Genomic DNA, 26,280 nt, shown 5'->3' with positions numbered 1-26,280 from the left:
TCGCCGGGCCTCAGCCCGGGATCCCGGCCACAGTGGGCGCCTCTCTGGCAAGCCTATGTTGCTAAAAGACAAGAATCTTGGCCTCAGATGGCTAACTCCCACCTCCACCCACAAATCCAGTGTTGTAACCCTGAGCCAATTTCCTCTCGATTTGGGGTCCTGGAGTAGGGTAGCTGGACTCACAACCACAGAGGGAAGTTGGGAGCTCCCCTGTGAAAACAGAATTAAGTATAGGCATCTTCTTCAAAAGCCTTAACGTTTCCTTAATGTCGTCTTCAAAAGCCTAATATTTGCAGTCCAGGTGCTGCGACCAGTGAGCTTCCAGCAGGGTCTGTAGAAACCTTGGCCAATACCAGTCGGCCACTCCTTCTGGAGGGGCTGTGTTTCTGGGCTTTCTCATAATCAATGAGTTGGAAATTGCAGCTAAGTGTGTCCCAGCCTTACAAAGACTGTTCTGATCTACAGCTCCCTGCTCCAAGAACACCAGGAGACAGACAGCAGGTGGTTGGGCTACGCCACAGGTATTGTGCATCTGCCACTTACGGGGTTACAGTTTCTGATGAAAGCTGATTCATAGGATGAAGCCATCATGTTTGAATTTTGAGGTGAAAATAGTGGGTCACAGGGATAACAGACTGAGGTGCTACTAAACCATGTTGATTGTGACTATAGTTGCTCTCGCAAGTTTCCTCATTCATCCTGTGTAGACAGGGAAGATTATTTCCATTGTCTAGCATAGCACCTGGCATATGGTAGGCGCTTGGTAAATATCTCAATGACTTTACAATGCCCTGCACATTCCGCATAATTGGAGTGATCATTCTCCCATCACTTGTAAATCTGGAGGTATTTTTGCCTATGTTGGCACTGCCATCATTCTTTAAAATGATATTTTGTAAAAGAAACACTGTGTTCTTACTGTTTGTGGAAGAAATTTCTGAGGTTTCCAATGATCTCAAATGCTGAGCAGTGAAAGGAGACTGAATAACACAATTATGATCTGTGTTTTTACTTTGTTATTGTTATAATCTTATTATCATTACCTCTCTTGATGTATTTTTCTTTTACCTCCCCCCAACAAAATGAAAGGATTCCATAACGAAAAGGGTGGAGAAAAAACTGTTTATTTCAATTGAGCAGACAGGCATGTCAAGCAAATGAAAACAGAAGAACACATAATCAAGAGTATATTGGGAGAGGGTAAACGGATTCTTTTTAATGATTCACAGCAACCACATTTATCCCCTACTGTTATTGGGGAGAAAAATGTCTTCAGATAACCAGTGGTCAGCAGATGAGGACAAAGGCCAATTATCCCGACTGATCAGGAAATCTAGAGACTCCCCCTTTGTCCCTATAGGTAAGTACAAGCCTTGACTGGATACTGGGAAACTGTTTGTAATAAGACAATAATGCCTTATCCGGTAGCTTTGAGGATTGAAATGTTTTATATAACTGAATTTTTTCATATAATTGAAGCTAACTTGCTCTAAGCATGAGTATGAGTTAAACTTTCAGAAGTTTCTAGTATATGGTAAATCTCCAATAAATGTTAGCTATTATTATATTATTCTGAAGCATCAAATTTTATTTTTTAACCCATTTTCCTTAGAGATCTATCTAAAATTACACTTTCCCAGCCCATCTAAATGGAATTGATTGAATGGACTTGAATGTTTCTGTGATGACTCAGGATCAACAGCAGCATCAGTTTATTATACTGAAAGTCTGTCAGGGACTATTGAGATGTATATGTCTCTTTGTCCTCTAAGTAACTCCAACCTTTAAGTTCTTGTGTCTGATGTTTACGGATTTTTCTGTTTCTTCCATTACTGTTGGGTACCACCAAATCTTCTGCTTCTAAGATTCTGTGGCACCAGAAGCCAGATATCCAAACTTAAAAGAACTGAGTCAGTTCAGAGTAAAGAAGCTCTAAATGAAAGCCTGGGCCTACCTGTACATTTGAGAGCATGAATGGTGTGGTGTTCATGCTCAGTGGCCCTTTTTGCTGGCTCCTTGATGTATTCAAGATGTTGAGGTTGATGATTAAGTAAACTTGAGATTAAAGAAGTGGTATTATAATTAGATGTGGAGTCTTAGCCTCTTTATCCTCTTCCAATACATAATTTATTGTTTACATTTTCAACAAATGTATGTATGTGGACTTTTAAAAAAAAACCCACAAAATCTAAGCACCAATATTATGTTTTAAAATCTGCACTTTCTCTTTCTTCTCTTTTGAATGCTTCAGCTGCCCCCAGCATTCTTATTGTATACTGCAACCATGCTTCTTTCCATGTGTTCATTTTGTCTGGAAACTATTAAAATAACTTATTTAAGTCAGCCTTAGATAAGTTTGTGATTAACTCCATAAAACCTTCTAAATAGGTATGTCATGTTTCCATTAAGTGTCACTGCAAATCTAGAAACTTCACAAGTACCATTATTCACATATCAAAAAGAATAAAAATTTTACTTTACAGTAATATTCTGTGTTTAGAAGTTTCACTTAATTTGATTAAGGCTTATAATAGCACCTACAAGAAATGGAAGCAAGTAATTTTATAGTGATTTACTCATCTTCCTTAGCATTTTTAACTAGAAAAACAATTCAAGAACTCAATGCCACTTGAACAGATCACCCTAATGAACAGAGATTAATCACTGTGCCTGTTGTAAATTAAATTATTGTTTCAGAGACATTTAGGGTGATTAAAGTAGAAAGATAAAAGTGTTTCCAGATAAACTCAATTATATACAAACTACAGAGACGCTATATGGAAAACAGTAAAGGTTCTGACTTTAATCTCTAAAAGAAACAAAACCAATTTAAGTAAGAACAGAGCATTGATTTGATAAGGGAAGAGAGCCAAGTTTTTGCTAGAAAAATAAACAGAATGATAATATATTTGGTATATATATTATATATACCAAATGATAATAATATTTGGATATATATTATTGAATACTTTTTTTAGCTACTGTTATAAAACAATATCTACTACGTATTTCCTGCTGCAGGATGGAGTGTCCTGTATAGATAATTTACAAAAAATTTTTGTTATCCTAAACAACTTTCATCATAATCTATTTATATTAATAATATATCATCCAATATAATCTATTTATATTGTTTAAAATTGTCTATTGATTACTGTTAAGGTCTGTGCATACGTTATATATATTTAAACTCTGTGTTGATAGATTATTTGTTTTTGTTTCTTTCACTTAACATTTCATATGTACATTTCTGTGTATTAAAACATCCTATACTTATAATTTTTTTATAGCTATGGCAGTTTTTCCTTTGTTTGGGCCATTTGTACTCTTTAGTTTTTCCTCATACATAGTGTAGCCATAAACATCTTTGGGTCAACTTCTTGACTTTTCTTTTGCTTATTTCCTTGGAGCATGTCCCCAAAAGTAGAATTTCCAGGGCAGGAACCATGTTCAGTTTAATACCACTTATATTTTCCAGAGTTCTTTCGAGAAAGATTTGGCTAAACTTATAGAGCTTGCAGCATTTTACCTGAATGCTGAATGTGCCTACCATTGTTTTATTATTTATTTTTTGCTGGTTTTGTTTGTCATTTTTATTTCAACTTCATTTATTGCTAATCAGCCTATAAAATATGCATATAAATGTGACTATTAACTCTGATTCTTATTTCTGCTTTTCAAATGGATGCTGAAAGAATAAATATATCCTCCCCCACCCATAGATACACACATGTGCCAACACAGTTAATCAAAACCTGCTACCCTACATAAATGTCAATTGCATTTCTATATATTAACAACACATGGAAACTGAAATTAAAAACATAATACCATTTACAATCATTCCAAAGAAAGTAAAATGCTTAGGTATAAGCTTAACAAAACATGTATAGAATCTGTATGCTGAAAATTACAAAATCCTAATGAAAGAAACCAAAGAAGACCTAAATAAATATAGATACTATTGTGTTCATTGACTGGAAGACTCAATATATAGTAAAGATGTCAACTCTTCCCAAATTGATCTGGGAAGAATTGATTAGTTCAATTCCTATCAAAATCCCAGCAAGATTTTTTGTAGACATAGACAAGCTTATTCTAAAATTTATATGGAAAGGCACAGGTTTTAGAATGGCTAAAACAATCTTTAAAAAAAAAAAAAAGGATAAATTGGGAGGAATCACCCTACCTGATATTAAAGCTTATTATATAGCTACAGTAATCGTGACAGTGTAGTACTGATGGAAGGATAGACACATAGATCAACAGGATAGATGAGAGAACCCAAAAAATAAACCCACACTTTTGTTATGCATAAGTTTTCTTTATTCTTACATCAAAATATTGTCCTTGTCATTTTAAGTCTACTTTACCCTCTTTTAGATGTTATAAATATGCTATTCTATTTTCTTCTAGTTTTTGTTGTTGATACTTTTGTTTCATTTTTACATTTAATTCTAACCCATCCAGAATTTTTTTATAGGGTGTGAGATACAAATCCAAGTTGGTTCTCTATACCAATAAATTGTACTAATGGTATTTATTAAATAATTATTCCTTTATCTATGATTTGGTTATTTTGATTTGTCATGGATTAAGTTCTCAGAGTGTTTTAAATCTCTTTCTAAAATCTTTCCTATTCAGTTGATCAGTTTTCTGTTTTAGAGCCAATTACATAGGATCTTGGTTGTCACAGCAGTATCTTCACCCCTTGACATCTGTAGGGAACACAGAAATATTTATATGGACTAGAACCACAGTTCTTCCCGGAGTCACATACTTCTTGTGCGAATATTCATACCTTTTCATCTCTCATTAAAGTTTAATGTCTCATTTTTACAGAAGATTAAAGTTTTTATCACTTTACTAGATTTACTCCTTGTTTGACAATAGGTAGAGAGGAGTAAATGCAAACATTCAAAAGCTATGGCTGCTGGGATGTTTGGTTGGTTCACCCACTGGCTAAGTGACTTGCCGCAAACAAAAGCCTTGAAGCACGCACAATTCAAAATCATGCCTCAGGAAAATTAGAAATTACTAGACAAGTTACTGCACTCTATGGTTCAGGTTTTTCTGGGAAAAGTCAAAACTGCAAATATTGAATCCATGAATGTTAAGGGTCCATTTTAAAATCTGGTGGATCAAATCCCACAAGGTTCCTTTTAAGGTATTCTTTGGTGTCTTGCCTGCTTATCTTCCATTACTATCCTTTGGACAGTCTTTTATTCAACTCTCTAAGCTCTTGGGAATTCTAGTCTGCTGTTTATATAACCCTGACTTTTTAAATTCACAGGGCTAGCAGGCTTTACGACTGTGGTGTCCTATGGTCTTTACAAGTTAAAGTACAGAAGAGATCAGAAAATGTCCATTCATCTTATTCATATGCGAGTTGCTGCCCAAGGATTTGTTGTAGGAGCTGTGACTCTAGGTAACCTACTTAATTTGTGTTTTGTGTTCAGCTGTCTTTAAGAGTATTTTTACTTATTTTATTCATTTATATTAGAAGATGTTGGGTCAAGATGATGTAATGGAGAAGGAATGGTGAGAAAGACAGTGATCCTCACTTGGTTGAGGTTGCTGCCCAGTTATAGGCTTAATTTCTTAGTTTTTTAAGCACTGGGGGAAAAAAACTCAGTAGAAAAAAGGTACAAACTTCCAGTTATAAAATAAATAAGTCATGGGGATGTAATGTACAGCATGGCCACTACAGTTAATAATACTGTATTGCATATTTGAAAGTTGCTAAGAGAGTAGATCTTAAAAGTTCTCATCACAAGAAAAGTTCTCTAACCATGTGTGGTGACTAGACTTATTGTGGTGATCATTTCACAGTATATACAAATATCAAATCATTATGTTGTACACCTGAAATTAATATAATGTTGTATGTTAATTATACCTCAATTAAAAAAAAAACCTGTAGAGAACTAGGTTATGGGTTCTGTTATTCTCTGTAGTGAAAGGAGCAGTGAACAGTTCATACCCTATATAACTCAGCTAAAAGCAGTGGGTATAGACCCTAGCCTTTATCACCCAACTAAGAGCAGCAGTCATAGTTCCTAGCTTATCTGAACAGCAGACATAATTATTAAAGTAGTTTAACTGGGAAGAAAACATTTTTAGAGCCCACAAGTCTCAATATCCTTGTTCTCCTTTTATTTCAAGGAGAATAGGCAAATCTTTTTTAATTAGTCTATAAATTAAGCAATACTTACACAGTCAAATCCAAAGAAGAGGTGTAAAATCATCTGGTTAATTCAGATTATATCAACAGCTAAATAGTTAGATAGTTCTAACAAGAAGTTCACTTTGGGAATTCTAAACTAATTTTTTTTTGTCTACTTTAATGAGAACGAGTCACAATGTTCTTAGCTCCCCTTCATGCTGTGCAGAGTAGAATCAGCCTAAGAGTAGGTCTAGGATTGTGGAGTGATGGGTGTGCTTGCATATAGGGAGTTATATGGTAATTATCTTATTACTATGAGCTATGATATGCAAATCTTGAACAAAATACAGGAAACTTTACTACAAAGTTACAGACCTCATTTTCGTGATTCAGCGAACATTTATTGAGCACTTGCTATGGCAAGGCACTGTGCTGGACTAGAGATGTAGAAGATAAGACTCATTCCCCACCCTCAAATAGTTTAGTCTCCTTAGGAAGAGAGACCAAGAACAGAAGACAATACAAAGTCATGTGTTCTACAACAGAGAGAGCACAGGTTGCTATGGAAGCACAAGCACAAAGGAGGGCCATTAAACTAGGGCTGAGAGTGCAAGGGGCGCTTTTCTAAGGATGTAAAACAATGACGAGCCAAGAACGTGGAAGAATTCACTAGACAGAGAAGGAGATCAGGATTCTCGGCAGAGGAAAAAACAAAGGCACAGATGCATGGCATGTTAGTGGAAGCTTGGTATGGTAGGTGAAACAGTCAGTGTTTGAGGAGAGAAGCAGAACTACTATTAGTAATTTATAATGAGAGATTTATTATAGGTATTTGGACTTATGTAATTGTGAGGCTCTTGCTTATGTGTCAGGAGCTGGGGCCTGAAGTGGGCAAGGGCAAGCAGTCAGAAAGACAAGACTGATGTAAAGTGGGAGAAGCAAGAAAAATCTGGAACCTGCAAGATGAACTGGAACACACAGGATGAACTGGAACACTTGTGGATTTCTCACCATCTCTAAGCCTCCAAATTCGATGATGGAAGTGACATAGAAAAAGTTGATGCCCTTCATCCTTGAGCTACACATTGTCCTGGCCAAGGAGTCAGAGAAGGTCCAGGAGGAAATTCAGCAGGAGCCATAGCAGCTAACTCCTGATTGCTGTCTCATGCCGACAAGGTGGGCCAGCACATAAGCAAAAATATGCTGCAACAGTGCCTTCCAAGCATAAAAAAGAATTTGGCTGCTGCTTCACTTCTGCCTTCTAAATCTCATGCAAAATGTCTCTTGTGCAATAACTCAGAGAATAAATGGAAAGGAATTCTGGAAAATGTAGATACAGTTTAGCTAAGTTGGCACAACACAAATCCATTACTGTCCACATACGCACCTCTTTTAATACACTTAACTTTCAAATAAAGACAGCGGCAAAATCAACCATCCCTTGTATAACCAAAATATGCTAATTCCCTCCCAAAAGAGGATACAAATCTCTTTATCCATCTTTGGGTGATGTTGATTCATCTCTGAGCTGAGTCTAATTCCCCTTTGATATCCTGTGACTTAAATCCTGAGATAGAAGGTTAACTACTATTAATACTTCTTATATTAGAAGGTAGGTAAAGGGAAATGTCAAATAGAAAAAAAATTGTCTAATGTATACACATATTCATATCAAAATAAGAAATATTCATAACTATCACAATCTCTGTTTCTGCAACTGGTCAGGTGATCATAGCTGGTATTAAAACAATGTCCTTCCACTAGCCATTTCATACTCCCTTTGCCTTCAGCAAACACCTTGGCTATTCATGGTTATTTGACTGGTGTCGTGACCCATACCTTCATTCCTAAACGGTCTGGGTCATTAGCCATCCTGCCTGTTTGGGGTGTAGTTTTTCATCGTCTTTAATCACAGGACATGGGAGTACTAAGAAATACCCTAGGAGATATCATCCATTCCAAACACACTCCTCCGTACCCTACAACTGTATAATAGCAACTCAATTTCCCCTTGATAGTCAGATCAGGTTGATGTAATGGACTAATGTGATGTCCTGTGGAGTGGAGAAATGATCAGGGTCCCTGCAGACTAGATTATGGCATACAGCTGGAGAGCTCACGTAGCCCTGACACTGGACAGTGCAAGAATACTGCTGGCCCTGCCAGGTGAAAGCAAACTGCTTCTGATGGTCTTTACTAACAGGTATACAGAAAAAAAGCAATCAACCAGATTAACAGCTGCAAACCAAATAGCAAAGGTTGTGTTGATTTGCTCTAGCAATGAAACCACACCTGGACAGCAGCTGCAATTAGAGTGATCTCTTGATTAAGTTTATAGAAATCCATTATCATTCTTCAAGATCCATCTGTCTTCTGGCCAGAGAGGCAAACTGAATGCAGATGTGGTAGGAATCACCACCCTGGCATCTGTAAAGTCCTTGATGATGGCACTAATCTCTACAATCCCTCTGAGAATGCAGTATTGCTTTGGTTTACTATTTTGGTAGATAGAGGCAATTAGAATGGCTTACACTTGGCTTTCCCTACCATAACAGCCCTTCCTCCACAGGTCAGGGAACCAATGTGAGGATCCTGATAGTTGCTGAATATGTCGATTCCAATTACACATTCCAGAACTGGGGAAATAACATACAGTGGGTTCAGGGACTCACCAGGCCAACTGCAACACAGACCCACAACAAAACTCCCCTGACCACCTGACCTCCATAAATTCCTAGTTTGGTAAACCACACCAGTTCTCCAGGCATTCATATCAATTCAAAACCAATATTTAACAATCTCCCACAAATGTGATTATTTCCCCTTTCTCGTGCACAGGCACCCTGGTGAATGGCCACAGGTCCCTTTGAGGAAAGTGAGGAGGAGGATTTATAGTATTTACATTTGGGGCTGTGTAACAGGGTCTTTCCTTAAGGAGATCTGACCTCTCCTTTATCAAGGGACATTGGGTTTGTGAATTGACTTAAATCTGGGAATTGGTCAGGGGGTCATGGCTCTCTATTGTGATGATTCAAGTCAAACTTTTGTTCACCAAACCTAGAACTTTTCTGCTTATATGCTGCCCACCACTTTCAATTCTAGGGACACCATAATCAGTTAGCCAGTGCTAAAGATCTCTGTGGCTTAGACTATTCTCATCACTGCTTAGCTTTGCTGCCCATTACAGTAACCATGCTTTCCTTATCTACGTCAATTATGCCGCCCCCTGACTCCTGCCACCTCAAAATCCCATCATCCCCACTGAATTCAGGGAGCCCAGCATTGCCCACTATCATTTCTGGCTTACAAAAAATAGTCATCATAGGACTCTTCAAGAATGCCAGGGCTCCCTTCACAGATGTATTTTTCACAGCCTTGGTGAAGGGAGTAGATATATTTAGGGAGTGAGTGAGCAGGATAAATCCACTCTAACATTCCAATCTCCCGAAGCCTTTGGATACCTTCCTCTATGGCAAGGTTTGTCAATCTCAGCAAGACTGACATTTTGGACTGGATTATTCTTTGTTGTGGAGGGCTGTCTTGTGCATTACAAGGTGTTCAGCAGGATCCGGGGCCTCTAGCCAGTAGATGCCAGTCGCACTCACCCACCCCTAGTGTGACAACCAAAAATGTCTCCAGACATTGCTAGATGTCCCTGGGGAAACAAAATTGCCCCAGTAAAGAAGAATCACTGCCAGCAGAGAATCACTATTCTACCACAGAAGTATACCAAGGAAGTTCTGGCATTTCAATTTCATTTAGTAGAGATTACTTGTGAGTCCAAGTTTCAGTCATTCTCAGAGATGGAAGAACTGTTTCTACTGGCAAAGGAGCTTTAGTAAAATATAGGGGTTCAAGGACCCAGTTTCACTGAAATCTGTCCATATGTCCCCATCCCAATTTTCAAGGTCCTACTCCTTCCAAAGCAATGCCCTAACCTGAACATAAGAGACTTTGCGAGGTTGGAAATTTAATTTGTGTTGTGATTAGCCACTCACAGGATTAGACCCTGTGTATGTTTTTCAAAAATATCAGCCTCAAGGAGTGACGTCAGCATCATGGCAGAGTGAGCTCTCCCCTTAGACTCTCCCCCCAAGATACAACAAAAAGGACATTCATATACCAACAGAGGACATTCACACAACACAAAAGACATCTGAGAGACCCACATGGCCACAGTCTGAAGGTGGAAGTACTGGAACCCCCAGAGGAAGTGGAAGAAGGTAAGGAGAAGTCCTCTCCTTCCCGAATGACAGCGAGCCTGGGACCGGGTCTGCGTGGCTCTCAGAGAGAGAGGGGGGAGGGGCATCCCTCTGCAGGAAAACCATCACTCTCCAAGCTCTCTGACAGCCTGCAGGGAAGTCCCATACAGAGCGGACTGAACTGTTGCGGGGGTGCCTTCGTCAAGCTAGCACCCCAGGAGAGCAGGCAGCGAGGGAAGCACAAGAAGCCCCCAGAATGGAGCAGGTGAAAGAAAGACCCCTCCCCTCCAGGACCGCGAGGCTGTCAGAGAGAGAGAGGGGAGAGGGGCAGCCCTCCACGGGAAAACCATCATTCTCCAAGCTCTCACACAGCCTGTGGGAAATTCCCATACGGAGGGGACTGAAATGTTGCGGGGGTGCCTTCATCAAGCTAGCACTCCAGGAGAGCAGACAGCAAGGGAAGCACAAGAAGCCCCTGGGATCCAGCAGGTGAAAGAAAGAGCCCCCCCCGCTGCCCGGGGCCCCAGCACAACCAGTCCGCTAGAGCACCTGCGGATTGCAGTGGGCTCAGAATACACAGCTCTTGACTCCCACCTAGTGGCAGCAGGTGGAAGCTGCGAGCAGATATTTTTTAGAATGAGGAAAAATAAGCCAACACCAACAGGCACTATGCAAAAATCTCCAGATCAGAAGGAAAATGACAAGCACCCAGAAATCAATCCTGAAGGCACAGAAATTTATGACCTAAAGAATTCAAAATAGCAAGCATAAAGAAGCTCAATGAATTATAAGAAAACAGACAAATTAATGAAGTCAAGAACTTCTTCACAAACAAGATTGCGACTAAAGAAAAACCAATCAGAAATGTTGGAGATGAAAAACACAATGGAGGAGATAAAGAAAAACCCGGAATCTTTCAAGAACAGAGGTGACAATATGGAGGAAAGAATTAGCATTATTGAGGATAGGAATGCAGAAATGCTCCAGATAGAGGAGGAGAGAGAACTAAGACTAAAAAGAAATGAAGAAATTCTCCGAGAAATATCTGACTCAGTTAGGAAACACAACATAAGGATTATAGATATTCCAGAGGGAGAAGAAAGGGAAAAAGGAGCAGAGAACTTGTTCAAAGAAATAATAGCTGAGAACTTCCCAAACCTGGGGAAGGAGCTGGAAATACAAGTGAATGAAGTCAATAGATCTCCTAAATATATCAAAATAAAAAGACCCTCTCCAAGGCATATAGTAGTAAAGCTGGCAAAAGTCAGTGACAAAGAAAGATATTAAGGGCAGCAACACACACAAAAAAAGGAATCCCAATCAGGCTCTCAGCCGATTTCTCAGCAGAAACTCAACAGGCTAGGAGAGGGTGGAATGATATATTCAAAATTCTGAAAGACAAAAACTCTCAGCCAAGAATACTCTATCCAGTGAAAATATCCTTCAGATGTGATGGAGAAATAGTAACTATCCCAGACAAACAAAAGCTAAGGGAGTTCATTGCCACAAGACCCCACTACAAGAAATGCTCAAGAAGGCCCTCATGCCTGGAAAAAAAAAAAAAAAAGGAGATGCAAAGCTTTGAGCAAGGAGAAAAATAGGTAGATAAAAGCAGAAAAATTGCAGCTCTCTATCAGAATAGATTAGCAAACAATTATAACATCAAAGATTAAAGGAAGGGAAACACTAAAAAAAATATAACCTCAGCACTTTAAACACAAACTCACAACACAAGATGGAATAAAATTGTAAAAATCATAACTTAGAAGGGGGACAGGGGAGGGATGGAATTGACTTAGTCTAAGGAAATAAGAGGCCATCAGAAAATGGACTAGCTCATCTACGAGATTTTTTATACAAACCTCATGGTAACCACTAAACAAATAAACAGAACAGAGACACATACGATAAATAAAGAGAAAGCTAAGAAAACCATTATACAGAACTACCCAACTGAACTGGTAGTCTGAGACACACGGGACAAGAAACAAAGCAAATGCAAAAGAACCGGAAAATGAGTGATAAAATAGCAATATTAAGCCCTCATATATCAATAATAACTCTAAATGTAAATGGATTGAATTCTCCAATCAAAAGACAGAGTGGCAGGATGGATTAAAAAACAAGATCCAACAATATGCTGCCTCCAGGAAACACATCTCAGCTCTAAAGACAAACACAGGCTCAGAGTGAATGGATGTAAGACAATACTCCAAGCTAACTGCAAACAAAAGAAAGCAGGTGTTGCCATACTTATATAAGACAAAGTAGACTTCAAGATAAAACAGGTAATGAGAGACAAAGAGGGGCAACATATAATGATAAAAGGGACACTCCACCAAGAAGACATATCAATTATAAATATATATGCACCCAACACAGGAGCACCAAAGTACATAAAGCAACTATTAACAAACCTAAAAGGAGATATTAACAACAATACAATAATAGTAGGGGATCTTAACACCCCACTTACATCAATGGATAGATGATCCAGACAGAAAGTCAATGAGGCAATAGTGGACTTAAATGAAAAACTAGATGAGATGGACTTAATAGATATACATAGAGCACTCCATGCAAACACAGCAGATTACACATTCTTCTCAAGCATGCATGGAACATTCTCAAGGATAGACTATATGTTGGGAAAAAAGGCAAGCCTTTATAAATTTAAGATTGAAATCATAAGAAGCATCTTTTCCGACCATAATGCTATGAAACTAGAAATCAACTACAAGAAAAAAACTGGGAAAGTGACAAAGATCTGGAGATTAAACAACATGCTACTGAACAACGAATAGATCATTGAAGAAATTAAAGGAGAAATCAAAAACTATCTGGAGACAAATGAAAATGAAAATAAACCATACCAATTCATATGGGATGCAGCTAAAGCGGTCCCAAGAGGGAAACTCATAGCAATACAGGCCCACCTTAACAAACAAGAAAAATCCCAAATAACCAACCTTAAACTATACCTAACAGAATTAGAGAAAGAAGAAGAAACAAAGCCCAGAGTCAGCAGGAGGGAAATAATAAAAACTCAAATGAAATTGAAACCAAAAAAAACAGTAGAAAGGATCAATGAAACTAAGAGCTGGTTCTTTGAGAAGATAAACAAAATTGACAAAGTCTTATCCAAACTCACTAAGAAAAAAAGAGAGAAGGCTCAAATGAATAAAATTAGAAATGAAAGAGGGGAAATTACAATGGACACCACAGAAATACAAAGGATTATAGGAGAATACTATGAAAAACTATATGCCAATAAATTGGACAATCTAGAAGAAATGGATCAAATCTTAGACTCATACACCTCCCAAAACTGAACCAAGAAGAAATAGAGAATCTGAACAGACCAACCACAAGTAAAGAGATTTAAACAGTAATCAAAAACCTCCCAAAAAATAAAAGTCCAGGACCAGATGGCTTCTCTGGAGAATTCTACCAAACATTCAAAGAAGATTTAATACCTATCCTTCTCAAACTATTCCAAAAAAAGAGGAAAATGGAACACTTCTTAACACATTCTACAAGGCCAACATCACCCTGATACCAAAATTACAGGCCAATATCAGTGATGAATGTAGATGCAAAAATCCTCAACAAAATATTGGCCAACTGAATACAGCAATACATTAAAAAGATCATACACCATGATCAAGTGGGATTTATACAGGGATGGTTCAACATCTGCAAATCAATCAATGTGATACACCACATTAACAAAATGAGAAATAAAAACCACATGATCATCTCAATAGATGCAGAGAAGGCTTTTGACAAGATACAACATCCATTTATGATAAAAACTCTCAACAAAATGGGTATAGAAGGAAAGTACCTCAACATAATAAAGGCCATATATGACAAACCCACAGTCAACATTATATTCAACGGGGAAAAACTGAAAGCCATTTCTCTGATAACAGGAACAAGACAAGGGTGCCCACTCTCACCACTCTTATTCAACATAGTACTAGAGGTTTTGGCCAGAGCAATTAGGCAAGAAAAAGGAATAAAAGGAATCCAAATAGGCAACAAAGTGAAACTCTCGCTGTTTACAGATGACATGATTTTATATAAAGAAAACTCTAAAGAATCCATCAGAAAACTGTTAGAGATAATCAACAACTACAGCAAAGTTGCAGGGTACAAAATCAACTTACAAAAATCAGTTGCATTTCTATCTTCTAATAACGAATTAACAGAAAGAGAACTCAAGAGGCAATCCCATTTACAATCGCAACAAAAAGAATAAAATACCTAGGAATATATTTAACCAATGAGGTAAAAGACCTATACAATGAAAACTATAAGACATTATTGAAAGAAATCGATGATGACATAAAGAAATGGAAAGACATCCCATGCACATGGATCAGAAGAATAAACACAGTTAAAATGTCCATACTACCTAAAGCAGTCTACAGATTCAATGCAATCCCAATTAGAATCCCAAGGACATTCTTCACGGAAATAGAACAAAGAATACTAAAATTAATATGGGGGCAAAAAAAGACCCCGAATAGCCAAAGCAATCCTGAGAAAAAAGAACAAAGCTGGGGAGGCATCATAATCCCTGACTTCAAAATATACTACAAAGCTATAATAATCAAAACAGCACGGTACTGGTACAAAAACAGACACAAAGGTCAATGGAACAGAATTGAAAGCCCAGAAATAAAACCACACATCTATGGACAGCTAATCTTTGACAAAGGAGCTAAGAACATACAATAGAGACAGAAAAGTGTCTTCAATAAACGGTGCTAGGAAAACTGAACAGCCACGTGCAAAAGAATGAAAGTAGACCATCTTCTTTCGCCGTACACAAAAATTAACTCAAAATGGATCCAAGACTTGAAAGTAAGACCTGAAACTATAAAACTCCTGGAAGAAAATATAGGCAGTACACTCTCTGACATTGGTCATAGAGGGATTTTTTCGAATTCCATGTCTATACAGACAAGGGAAACAAAAGAAAAAAGAAACAACTAGGACTTCATCAGACTAAAGAGCTTCCGCAAGGCAAATGAAACCAGAATCAAAATGAAAAGACAACTCACCAGCTGGGAGAAAGTATTTGCAAAGCATGTATCCAACAAGAGGTTAATCTCCATAATATATAAAGAACTCGCACAACTGAACAAAAAAACAAACAACCCGATCAAAAAATGGGTAGAGGATATGAACAGGCATATTCCCAAGGAAGATATACAGATGGCCAATAGGCACATGAAAAGATGTTCAACATCACTAATCATCAGGGAAATGCAAATCAAAACAACACTAAGATATCATCTTACACCCGTTAGAATGGCTATGATCACCAAGACAAAAAATAACAAATGTTGAAAAGGGAACCCTCATTCACTGCTGGTGAGAATGCAAACTGGTGCAGCCTCTATAGAAAACAGCATGGAGATTCCTCAAAAAATTAAAAATAGAAATACCTTATAATCCAGCTATCCCACTACTGGGTATCTATCCAAAGAACCTGAAATCAACAATCCAAAAAGGCTTATGCACCCCTATGTTCATTGCAGCATTATTCACTATAGCCAAGACATGGAAGCAACTCAAGTGTCCCTCGACTGATGATTGGATAAAGAAGATGTGGTATACACAGACAATGGAATACTAATCAGCCATAAAAAAAAAGACAAAATCGTCCCATTTGCAACATGGATGGACCTAGAGAGTATTATGTTAAGCGAAATAAGCCAGAGAGAGAAAGACAAACACCGCATGATTTCACTCATATGTGGAAGATAAACTAACACACACAGAGAGAGAACAGTTTGGTGGTTACCAGGGGGAAGGGGGTTGGGGGGGTGGGCACAAGGGGTGAAGGGATGCATTTATATTGTGACTGACAAACAATAACGTACAACTAAAAGTTCACAATGTTATAAACTATTATGACATAGCAGCCTCATGGCTACAGGAGTTAAGAGCTTCTTTCTGGAAAGTCATAAAGCTTTCCGGTCCCTCACAGGACCTTGAGCTAGAAATTAAAAGCCCTGAGCCCACCACTGTTTTCCCAAGTTCTCCAACACACTTAGATACCTTATTATACTCCTTATTTCCACTAAATGTTCTATAGCAGTAAATGCTTGATCACCCAAAGCCTTGCTTTCTATAGGCACCTGATTAAGGGTATCTACAGGCAATAATTTAAAGAAATGTTTTGCTATTGCATGCCATGGACTGCTAGCATCCTCTTTAGCACTGAAAAAAATGGTCATCAATACCTTTAAATCTAATTAGATCAGAGAACCAATTCCAGATAACTCAGTCCAATTCAGCGAACCTGTCTTCATGGTTATGTTCCTCTGGAAGTTTCTGATACCAAATTCTGTATCAATCGGGGAAGCAAAACTACTAGTAGTGATATATAAAAAGGGATTTATTACAAAGATAGGACCTTAAGCAATTTTGGGAGCTGGTTAAAAAGCCCATGTTAGGCCGTTGCTTATGTTTCTAATGCTGGGGCCTGAAGTTAGCAAGGCAGCAGCTGGGAAGGAAAAATAAATTGGAATCTGCAAAGATGAGCTGGAACCTACAAGGACAGATGGAAACTTGAGTCAGTCTCTTACTGACTCCAACTCTGATCATGGGGTGAGCTGTAGGAGAAGCCGGCTCCCTCTATCACTGAGCCAATCCACACCTGGCCTAGGAGCCAGAGAAGCTCAAGGAGAAGATCCAGAAGGAGCTGAAGGATCTATGGGCCTGACTGCTGCCCAACAACAGTGAAGGGAGCCACGAGATAAACAGCAACATGCACAAGCCATAATAGTGCCTGGTGCTTTGAACCAAGCCTTCCAAGTGTAAAAGGAATGTGGCAGCTGCTGCTTCAACTTTCACCTTCGAATTTCAAGCAAAATGTCTCTTATGAGCCAAGCTAACCCAAAAATATGCAGGGAAGGGAATTCTGGAAAACATAAGACACTTAGCTACATTGACATAAAACAAATCCCCAATACATTCATATGGTTGGGAGCTGAGGAGTAACAAGATGAAGTGAGCCAGTGAAGGGTTTCAATGAGTAACATAGTCAGAATGACAATTTAGAAAGATCCCTGCTTTATAGAAAGATGAGAAACAGGCAATATGAAACTGTTTAGGAATACTGAACCGACAGTCACCCTATAAAGACAAGGAAGAAAACTTAGCATAAAACTCAGAACAGTGGTTACCTATGGAAAAGAGAGGGGATATGATCAGAAAGGGAAACCTGGGGGGCTTCTAGGATGCCTGCAGTGTTCTATTTTTTGACCCATAATTACAGGTGTTCACTCTACAACTATTTGTTAATCTGGTTATTTAAGTTTTATGTACTATTTTCCATGCATATTATATTTCACCATGAAAAAAATTTTAAGAGGAAAAAGAAAACGATTAGAGATGATTTTCAAAGGAAGGGAGAAAATAAAGACAGGGAAGCCAATTAGATGATGAATTGGATCTGAATTAAGGCAGTGGCAGTGGAAACAGAAAAGAGGAGATTACTTCTAGAAATATTGAGGACTTGGCGTCTAAGTGACTGGGAAACGTAAGGAAGGAGGAATCAAGAATGATTCCTAGGTTTCTGGTTTGGGCACCCGGATGAAAGGTTTTGCCTTTCACAAATATAAAGAACCTAGAAGAAAGAACAGGTTTAATGGGAGGATGAGTGCATATTGGACAAAACAATAACAGCTAACACTTAATGAGTGCTTATTATGTGCAAGCCACACTTTTATATATCATTATCTCATTTAATATTAATAAATACCTATTTTGGCACCGTCTGGTGTACTGCAAAACAATTCAATACTGATGCTAAAGACCTAGAGCTCTCATCAGATGCCACAGGTTTGAGGACATGGTTCCCTTAAGACTGCCCTTACTTAAGACATCACAGGGCCGGCCCCGCGGCTTAGCGGTTAAGTGCGCACGCTCCGCTACTGGCGGCCGGGTTCGGATCCCGGGCGCGCACCGATGCACCGCTTCTCCAGCCATGCTGAGGCCGTGTCCCACATACAGCAACTATAAGGATGTGCAACTATGACATACAACTATCTACTGGGGCTTTGGGGAAACAAAAAAAAAGAGGATTGGCAATAGATGTTAGCTCAGAGCCGGTCTTCCTCACCAAAAAGAGGAGGATTAGCATGGATGTTAGCTCAGGGCTGATCTTCCTCACAAAAAAAAATAAAAAATAATAAAAAAAAATTAAAAAAGACATCAGCCAATGGGGGGGTCCCCAGGCCACCTGCACTTCTGACCAACTGGCTACAAATTCAGGGGTTCCCAAGACTCCCTCAGGTTTCACATTTCACTAGAACAACTTACAGAACTCAGGAAAGCACGATACTTACAATTATAGTTTTATTATAAAGTATATAAATCAAGACCAGCCAAATAGACACACAGGATAAGGTCTAGGAGGGTCCCAAACTCAAAGCTTCTGTGCCCTCTCCCTGTGGAAGCAGGGCATGTCACCCTCCCAGCACATCAGTATGTTTACCAACCAAGAAACTCCACTGACCTTCAGTGTCCAGAGTTTTTACTGGGGCTTCCTTATTATGTAGGCACAACTGACTGAATCACTGGCCACATGACTGAACTCAATCTCCAGTCCTGCTCCGCTCCCTGGAGGTTTAAGAACCCTCTAATCACATGGTTGGTCTTTCTGGCATGACTAGCCACATCCTGATGCCATCTAGGAGCCCACCATGAGTCACCTCGTTAGCATAAATTCAGGTATGATCTAAGGGGCTCACAAATAACAAAGACACTTCTATTACTTGGGAACTTCCAAGCATTTTAGAAGCTCTATGCCAGAAACTCCAGACAAAGACCAAAGTTTTTATTAAACAACAATACCCTATTAGGTAGGTACTGTTATTATCCCACTTTACAGAGAAGGAAACTGAGGCTTAGAGGCAAAAAGTTACTTGTTCACAATCACATGGGCAATCCACTTCAGAGCCTAAACTGTTAACTGTATATTATACTGACTGAGATGCCTATGGCAGATATCTCCCAATTAGAGTACTCATACCCTAGGAGATGTATAAGAAGATCCACGGTGAGGTAACAAGAAAATATTTTTATCTTAAAAACCAAAAAGCTTTACTAAAATGTAGACTGACCATACTACATTTATATTATTTATAAATAAATGCACATTTTGAGGTGTACGTTCAACATATTTACTCATGCACAATTTAAAAGTTTGGAGACCACCTACCTATGAGATGTGAAAACGTCACATATAGTATAATGAATGTTTCGGTCTCACACTCAGAAGAGAGATCTAACTTAGAAATCTAACTTGCTTACCAGTGAAGCAAAGGTATGAATGAGACGAGAAAAGAGTTGAGATCAGAACTCCAGAGAACACCAACATGTAAAAGGCAGACAAGAGGTAAGAATTATATGTCTAATAAGCACAGGGAAATGAGTCCTATAAATCTCTCTGAATCTGAGAATGTTATTTCCATAGACACCACAATAATTCAAGTGTAAAATTTTTTTTGACTTGAATTTTATGCATCTGTGATAGTTATAGTACCATTTCATTAGAAAATTATGCAGACCTCTGCCTCACTTTGCTATCACATTAAGATGAGAACTAACTTTCTAACCCTTTATCCTCTGTGCACTCTTTGAAGACATTAACAAGCAGTGTCAGAGAGAAAGCAGAAGGAAATGAAGTGAAGGATTTAGTTTAGACAATCTACTAAGATAGCTGATGGCTTGATAATTGATATGGACTAGGAAGAGGGGTGAGTTGTGGTTTAAATCTGTGACTCTTTAACTTGCTTTGGGTATGAACATTTGCTGACATCCCAGAATTCATTGAAGCGGCTCCTTTATTCCTCAGGCTACTTCCCCTGGCTACTTCTCCCTTTCTGCATAGCCCTAGGACCTCATCCTTGTGGAAGACATCTATCTCATCTGCCTAAACTCATAGCTAATTTACCCACTAGACTGTAAATCCCTAGAAGCAGGGATTAGATCCATTCACCTTTATTTTCCTTGGGATACTGAGCACAAGCAGACATTGAATAGATGTTTGTTAAGCTGAGGTGCCTATTATTTTTATCTTAATATCTAGCCAAATTTTCCCCCTTTCCTAACTTGTTCACCAATATTTTAAAATTCAAACTTTAAGGTGGCATAGTAACATCATAAGTTCAGATTTATACTCATCTGAAAGGGCTCTTAGTTTTGTTTTGTTCTGTTTATTTTCTGGAGCCACTTGTATGATCCAAGCCAAAAATTAGTAAGATGGAAGGCCTTTGTTTGTTTTTAAATTGTGGGCTAGTTTTGGAAAAATATAAGTGGAAGGAATTCAGTGTTTGTTTCCCATGGATACTCTGTTGATGCACATCTTTTTGTTTCTAGGTGTTCTCTATTCTATGTATAAGGATTACATTAGACCTCGATTCTTCAATGTGTCCAAAAAATGAAGCTATGTACAAGAAAGACAAGAAGCCTCCTGAAAACTATTTATTATGAAGAATTTTCAATATGTAGAAAATTATACTGCAGAAGTATCAGACAGAATTCTCATAGCATTGTATAGTAAGTCTCAATTGTTTAAGAAATTGATTTCCAAATCAACAATCATAGTCAATTTAAAAATATCCTTGTTGATGTCTTTCAGAACCTGGGACATGATTTTCTGACTTTCAAAATTTTTATTTTCTAGTGAGTGGCAGAAAATAATTTATATTATGCCAAACCAATTTGAAAATTAGGAGTTAGTTATGTAACGGCTACAGAAAAATTTTCTATATCCACATTAAATATGACACTCTGCTCATGGCTTAATTCTCCCCAAATAGGGCAAGAATTAAGTAAGGGAGTAATTAAGTACGGAAGTAATTTCATAGACTCCCTTTTAGAATGGGCAACAATTACATCAGAGGAGAATGGTCGTGTTGTTATTTAAATTTGGTTCACCACTGTGTACCTCACTCTTAAATAGAAACTTGACTATTTTACCGCAAATATGTCTAATATTTAAATATCTGCGTATTCATTTTTATACTTCTTGAAAGTATTTCTAGGAGTACAAATGTAAATTGCTAAAAAATCCCTTTTCCCCCAGATCACAGTATTGTGGGGGTGAAAGGATTTAGTCCTGATGTACTATTGCTAATCTGGTATGACACTGCAGAAAACACAAGAAACCAAAATAGACAAGAAATGTTAAGTATGCCTGTGGCCTCAAATTCTCCTGTAACTGCCCTAGGATTCTAAACAATTAACTAGACTTTGTTGAAGTTATAACCGTCATAACTCAGATTTACTCCCTAAGACTCCAAGCCTGGGAAAGAAAACTAAAAAAAAAAGTATTAGCTGAAATAAAATCAAGAATGCACTGTAAGATGATCTATGGTGGTGATTTCCTTTTCCTTGATGTTTCTGGTAGTCGAGGGTTACTGGGACAGGAAAATGAAGACCAGTATTTGGGGAAGGGAAAAATGTAGGAATATCTGAAAATATGTCTGCATTCTATATATTAACCCACTGTTATATGTATTATATACACTTTTCTCCATTGGCACAGGTAATTATTTTAAAAGTTGTCATTTGTACCTATCATGAGGCTCTTCTAGTGCTACCAACAAGTCCACATATTTTGGTCAACACTGTCCTCTTTGGAAAATAGGCAAGGAACTACTTTATTCTACTAGACTAAATATTCCTGCAGCTGGATCTAATACATTCCATGAAGGTCAAGAAAATTGAGGAGAGCTGGCATAGACATGTCATCCTTCATGTTGATTACACATGAAAAGATATTTCTAATCAGGCAAGTGGAGAGAGTCCACTCTCTCAATATATACCTGGCATTAAAAACAGATTAACTGGGGACCCGCCCTGTGGCGTAGCAGTTAAGTGCTGGCGCTCAGCTGCTGGTGGCCCGGGTTCGGATCCCGGGTGCACACCGATGCACCGCTTGTCAGGCCATGCTGTGGCGGCATCCCACATAAAGTGCAGGAAGATAGGCATGGATGTTAGCACAGGGCCAATCTTCCTCAGCAAAAAGAGGAGGATCGGCATGGATGTTAGCTCAGGGCTGATCTTCCTCACCAAAAAAAAAATTTTTTTTTAAATAATAAAAAATAGCTTAACTGAAGTGTTTAAATAGGAATGGGCTTTTCTCACAAAACCCAATAGGTTCCAGAATTTTCTAACCTTACTCTGAGAGAACAAAAGTAATATACTTATTGCTTATAAAAAGCAATGCAAAGTATTTACATATAAGAGTAGCTATGCATAAGAAGTCACAAATTGTGTTTAAATTAAAATGTAAAATCATACATGGAGAAAAGCTAAGAAGTATGCAGGATGCTCATTTACCCACATTAGCTTGGTAAAGAGGGAGGGTCACTGCGGGAAGACCCTATAAATAGAATACACAGTACCTGAATTTGCACAGTACTTCTGGGGCAAAGCTTTGGTGGCTTAATATCATAATGTTTAAAATTGAGAAGGCTATTTTCATTGGCTACTGTAACCCCTGATGCCTCACTTGCTAATTAAACTATTTCATGTGCCTGGATATGCCCTGACTGCCTTTTATATTAGGCCCACACACAGCTGTGTAGCAGCAGCTGCTCAGCAACAATTACTGAACTGCACTTTTCTGACATTCTGGGTATACAATGTCAGAGCATCCTTTTCAAATTGACTCCACAGTGTTAAACCCCAGGAATTGAGTGAGTGTACGCATCTAGGTTAATCTTAAGATTGACTATATTAATATCTATGTAAGCACATAATATAGAAATCCAGATTTGTAAATCATAAATTAGAGAATGCTTAAGTGTTCTCTTAACTTAGCAAAAAAATTTACCCAAGACTCACTGTGTAGACATCAATCTCCTCTACTGGTTTTAGCATGATTCAGTTTGCTTTATTATCAAATTTTCTGATTACAGGAGTTGTATGACCTGAGAGGTATACTTGTAAATGTTTGTGAACTCTAGTCTGTTCTTCATAACATACAGTTGAAAAATAGAGAAGAGCTACAGAAATCCCAAAGGTACTTAATCTCTGTATAACCAACCACCTCATTTTTTATGAGTTGCAAAACAGGATTTGTTTTGCCTTTTTTTTTCTTTCCCCAAACATTTTCTGGTAACAAAACTACTGAGAAATTAAATTGCCCAGGGAGGGAGGAAAATCCAACAAATCAGTTCATCTAGAGTTGCTGTCTGTGTATAAAAAAATCAAAACACTGAAACTCATTTTAAGTCCCTTTTTCAAGTGAAAGCTTATAATTGAGGTTAATTCAGTTTCATTTTTAAGATCAGAAGGACTGTAACCTGGGTTGCAAGGCTGCTGCTCTTATCAGAAGTTTCAAAGCCCCCTGAAGTAGAAAAGAAGGAATTTTAAAGTATCATCATAGAAAATCCCTGCCACTTAGAGGGCCAAGTCATTGAAAATGAAGACAGGCAATGTCTGGATTTTTTTTTTTTTAAGTCCTATTGAAAGGTACTAAGTTTTAGGGGCCGGCCCCATGGCTTAGCGGTTAAGGGTGTGCGCTCCGCTACTGGTGGCCCAGGTTCGGATCCCAGGCGTGCACCGACGCACCACTTCTCCGGCCATGCTGAGGCCGTGTGCCACATACAGCAACTAGAAGGATGTGCAACTATGACATACAACTATCTACTGGGGCTTTGAGGAGAAAAAGGGAAAAAAAAAAAAAAAGGAGGAGGATTGGCAATAGATGTTAGCTCAAGGCCAGTCTTCCTCACAAAAAAAAAAAAAAAGAAAAAGAAAGGTACTAAGTTTTAAAATAAGGCAGAGGTCAGATATTTAACTTTTATGCTGAAAGAGGAAAATGATGCTCAAAGTTATACAAAGGCTACAGGGTTTGCAAACTCAATGCCTTTGGGAATGGAAGGAAATGCGTGAAGGGGGGTGTATGCCATTCTGGAGTATATCCCATTAAAAATGGATAGCTGCCATTCAGTTCCAGTCAACTGCACTTTTATGCAGGAACACGAGCCCAGTGTTGAAAATTTTCTGACTTTTCGATCAGTTAACTGTGCAAAAACTTGCATTTTTAAATATTAAGTTTTTTATTATAATAATTTTAAGGAAAAAAAATCCTGGCTAGAAAGAGGAGTCAAAAAAAAACCTATAACCCACATGTAGGCAGGCAGTTTGTGACAGATGAACTAATCTTCCAAGTCCAGTCTAGTTCTAATCTCATACTATTTGGTATAAATATCTTAAAACGCTTAGCATTCCCTCTAATTCAACATTAGCAATATTAGCCACTCCTGGAAATAGACTTTGGACCTAGAAATGGCGTTTGGTGTGTTAATGGGAAAAGTGGGAAGAAAAGACATGGTAGGACTATAGAAACATTAGAAAGAAAACTAACAACTCCATTATCTTCTGTTGGGCCTTACAAAGTTAAATGCTGGAAGTTTCTTCTCTTTATACCTAAAACTTGAATGCTAGAATGGGCTGAGTTACAATGCAGCAAGGAAAACTGATCATTGCTTAAAATATGGTTTCTGGATCTTGTTACTAGGTATTAACCTCTTCGGAAAATACCATCATATCTCTGAAAAATTCAAGAAAAATGACAACAAAGAGAATAATAATTATAAAGCACGCCAATAACCAAGATTAAATATGATTGTCAGGGGCCAGCCCGGTGGCGCAAGCTGTTAAGTGCGCACGTTCCGCTTCGGTGGCCTGGGGTTCGCAGGTTCAGATCCCGGGTGCACACGCACCGCTTGTCAAGCCATGCTGTGGCGGCGTCCCATATAAAGTAGAGGAAGATGGGCACGGATGTTAGCACAAGGCCACTCTTCCTCAAGAAAAAAGGGGAGGATTGGCATCGGATGTTAGCTCAGGGCTAGTCCTCCTCACACAAACACAAAAAAAAATATATGATTGTCAAATAGAAGAAATGTTTTCTTTAGAAATGATGTGCTAGTATCAGTAGTTGCTAAGGGTCTGGTTGTTCAAAATTGAAGTGAAATTTAACTGGCCATAGTCAAACATCACCTTAAAAGTAAGTCAATTTGACCAGTTCATTCTGAAAAAGAGCATGACTCTTTCCTTTCTCACTTGTGATCCAGACAAAACAAATATCTGATTTATCTGAACAATATTTTTTTTTAAAAATACAAAAGATCCATCAATTTTATATAACCTTAAAACTCTACCCAAACTATGTTCAGGTTTACATAAATATATATATGTACATATTTTATAAATTCCAGAAGTCAAGACACAAGCCCATAGGGGTGTGTGGCCATCATAGGCCAATCATTTAACTGGCTCTTATAGGATTGTTGTGAGGTGGGTGGGTCTCTGACCTACACTTAGAGCTGTCAGCTTTTAACACCCTTCCCATGAGGAAATCTTTGCTTTTGTTCAAAACGTTTGAACAAAACTCACCTCTGAACTAACAGAGATATGTTAACAGGACACTTGGCACAAAAGGACTAAGAGAAAGTGGTTCTTATACACTCTCTCAGGCTGTCAGTCATCTAGACACAAGTGAGTCAGCATCCACGGTGTTCAGAAGGTAGAGTTCAGGCTGAGCTGTCAATCCCAGATGGTACTAAGGACAAAAAGATAAAAAAGAGTTAGACTGATTTGCAAGTATTTAAATATTAAAATTGGCACTTCAGTACCTATAATCAGCATAACAATGTAGGCCTTTTTTCAGTACTGCTGTATTGATTTTTATTTCAGAAAACAAATGGCTTACAGATACATGAATGGTTTATGCTATATAAAATAACAGCTAGAAACTGAAATAGTTAAGGATTGAGATAGTGCCAAATGCCCTCCACAAAATTTGCACTTTGACTATTCTTGTGACATACTCTACTTCAGGATGGGTGCTTCATTTTATTTTTTTACTTT

The 26,280-nt window shown here is 38.2% G+C and overlaps 2 protein-coding genes across 4 annotated transcripts in view; one reads left to right on the top strand and one right to left on the bottom strand.

Moving 5' to 3' along the window:
- The first annotated feature begins 1,218 nt into the window (after nucleotides 1-1,218).
- HIGD1C (HIG1 hypoxia inducible domain family member 1C) lies at nucleotides 1,219-20,837 on the top strand. Its single transcript, XM_087442413.1, has 3 exons — nucleotides 1,219-1,360; nucleotides 5,294-5,428; nucleotides 20,773-20,837. Exons 1-3 carry the CDS (start codon nucleotides 1,219-1,221, stop codon nucleotides 20,835-20,837), a joined length of 342 nt encoding a protein of 113 aa, XP_087298539.1.
- SLC11A2 (solute carrier family 11 member 2) overlaps nucleotides 18,456-26,280 on the bottom strand; it is a 35,357-nt gene continuing 27,532 nt past the window's right edge. For all 3 annotated transcript variants that reach the window (XM_004429023.3, XM_087442411.1, XM_087442412.1), the window contains exon 17: nucleotides 18,456-25,972. In XM_004429023.3, coding sequence (XP_004429080.1) covers nucleotides 25,895-25,972 — 78 coding nt within the window. In that variant the 3' untranslated portion in view covers nucleotides 18,456-25,894. The remainder of the gene's footprint in view (nucleotides 25,973-26,280) is intronic.

This window comes from Ceratotherium simum, chromosome 17 (assembly GCF_057802395.1).
Source record: "Ceratotherium simum simum isolate JZ-2026a chromosome 17, ASM5780239v1, whole genome shotgun sequence".
Taxonomy (NCBI): domain Eukaryota; kingdom Metazoa; phylum Chordata; class Mammalia; order Perissodactyla; family Rhinocerotidae; genus Ceratotherium; species Ceratotherium simum.
This window is presented reverse-complemented; position numbering and strand designations above follow the sequence as displayed.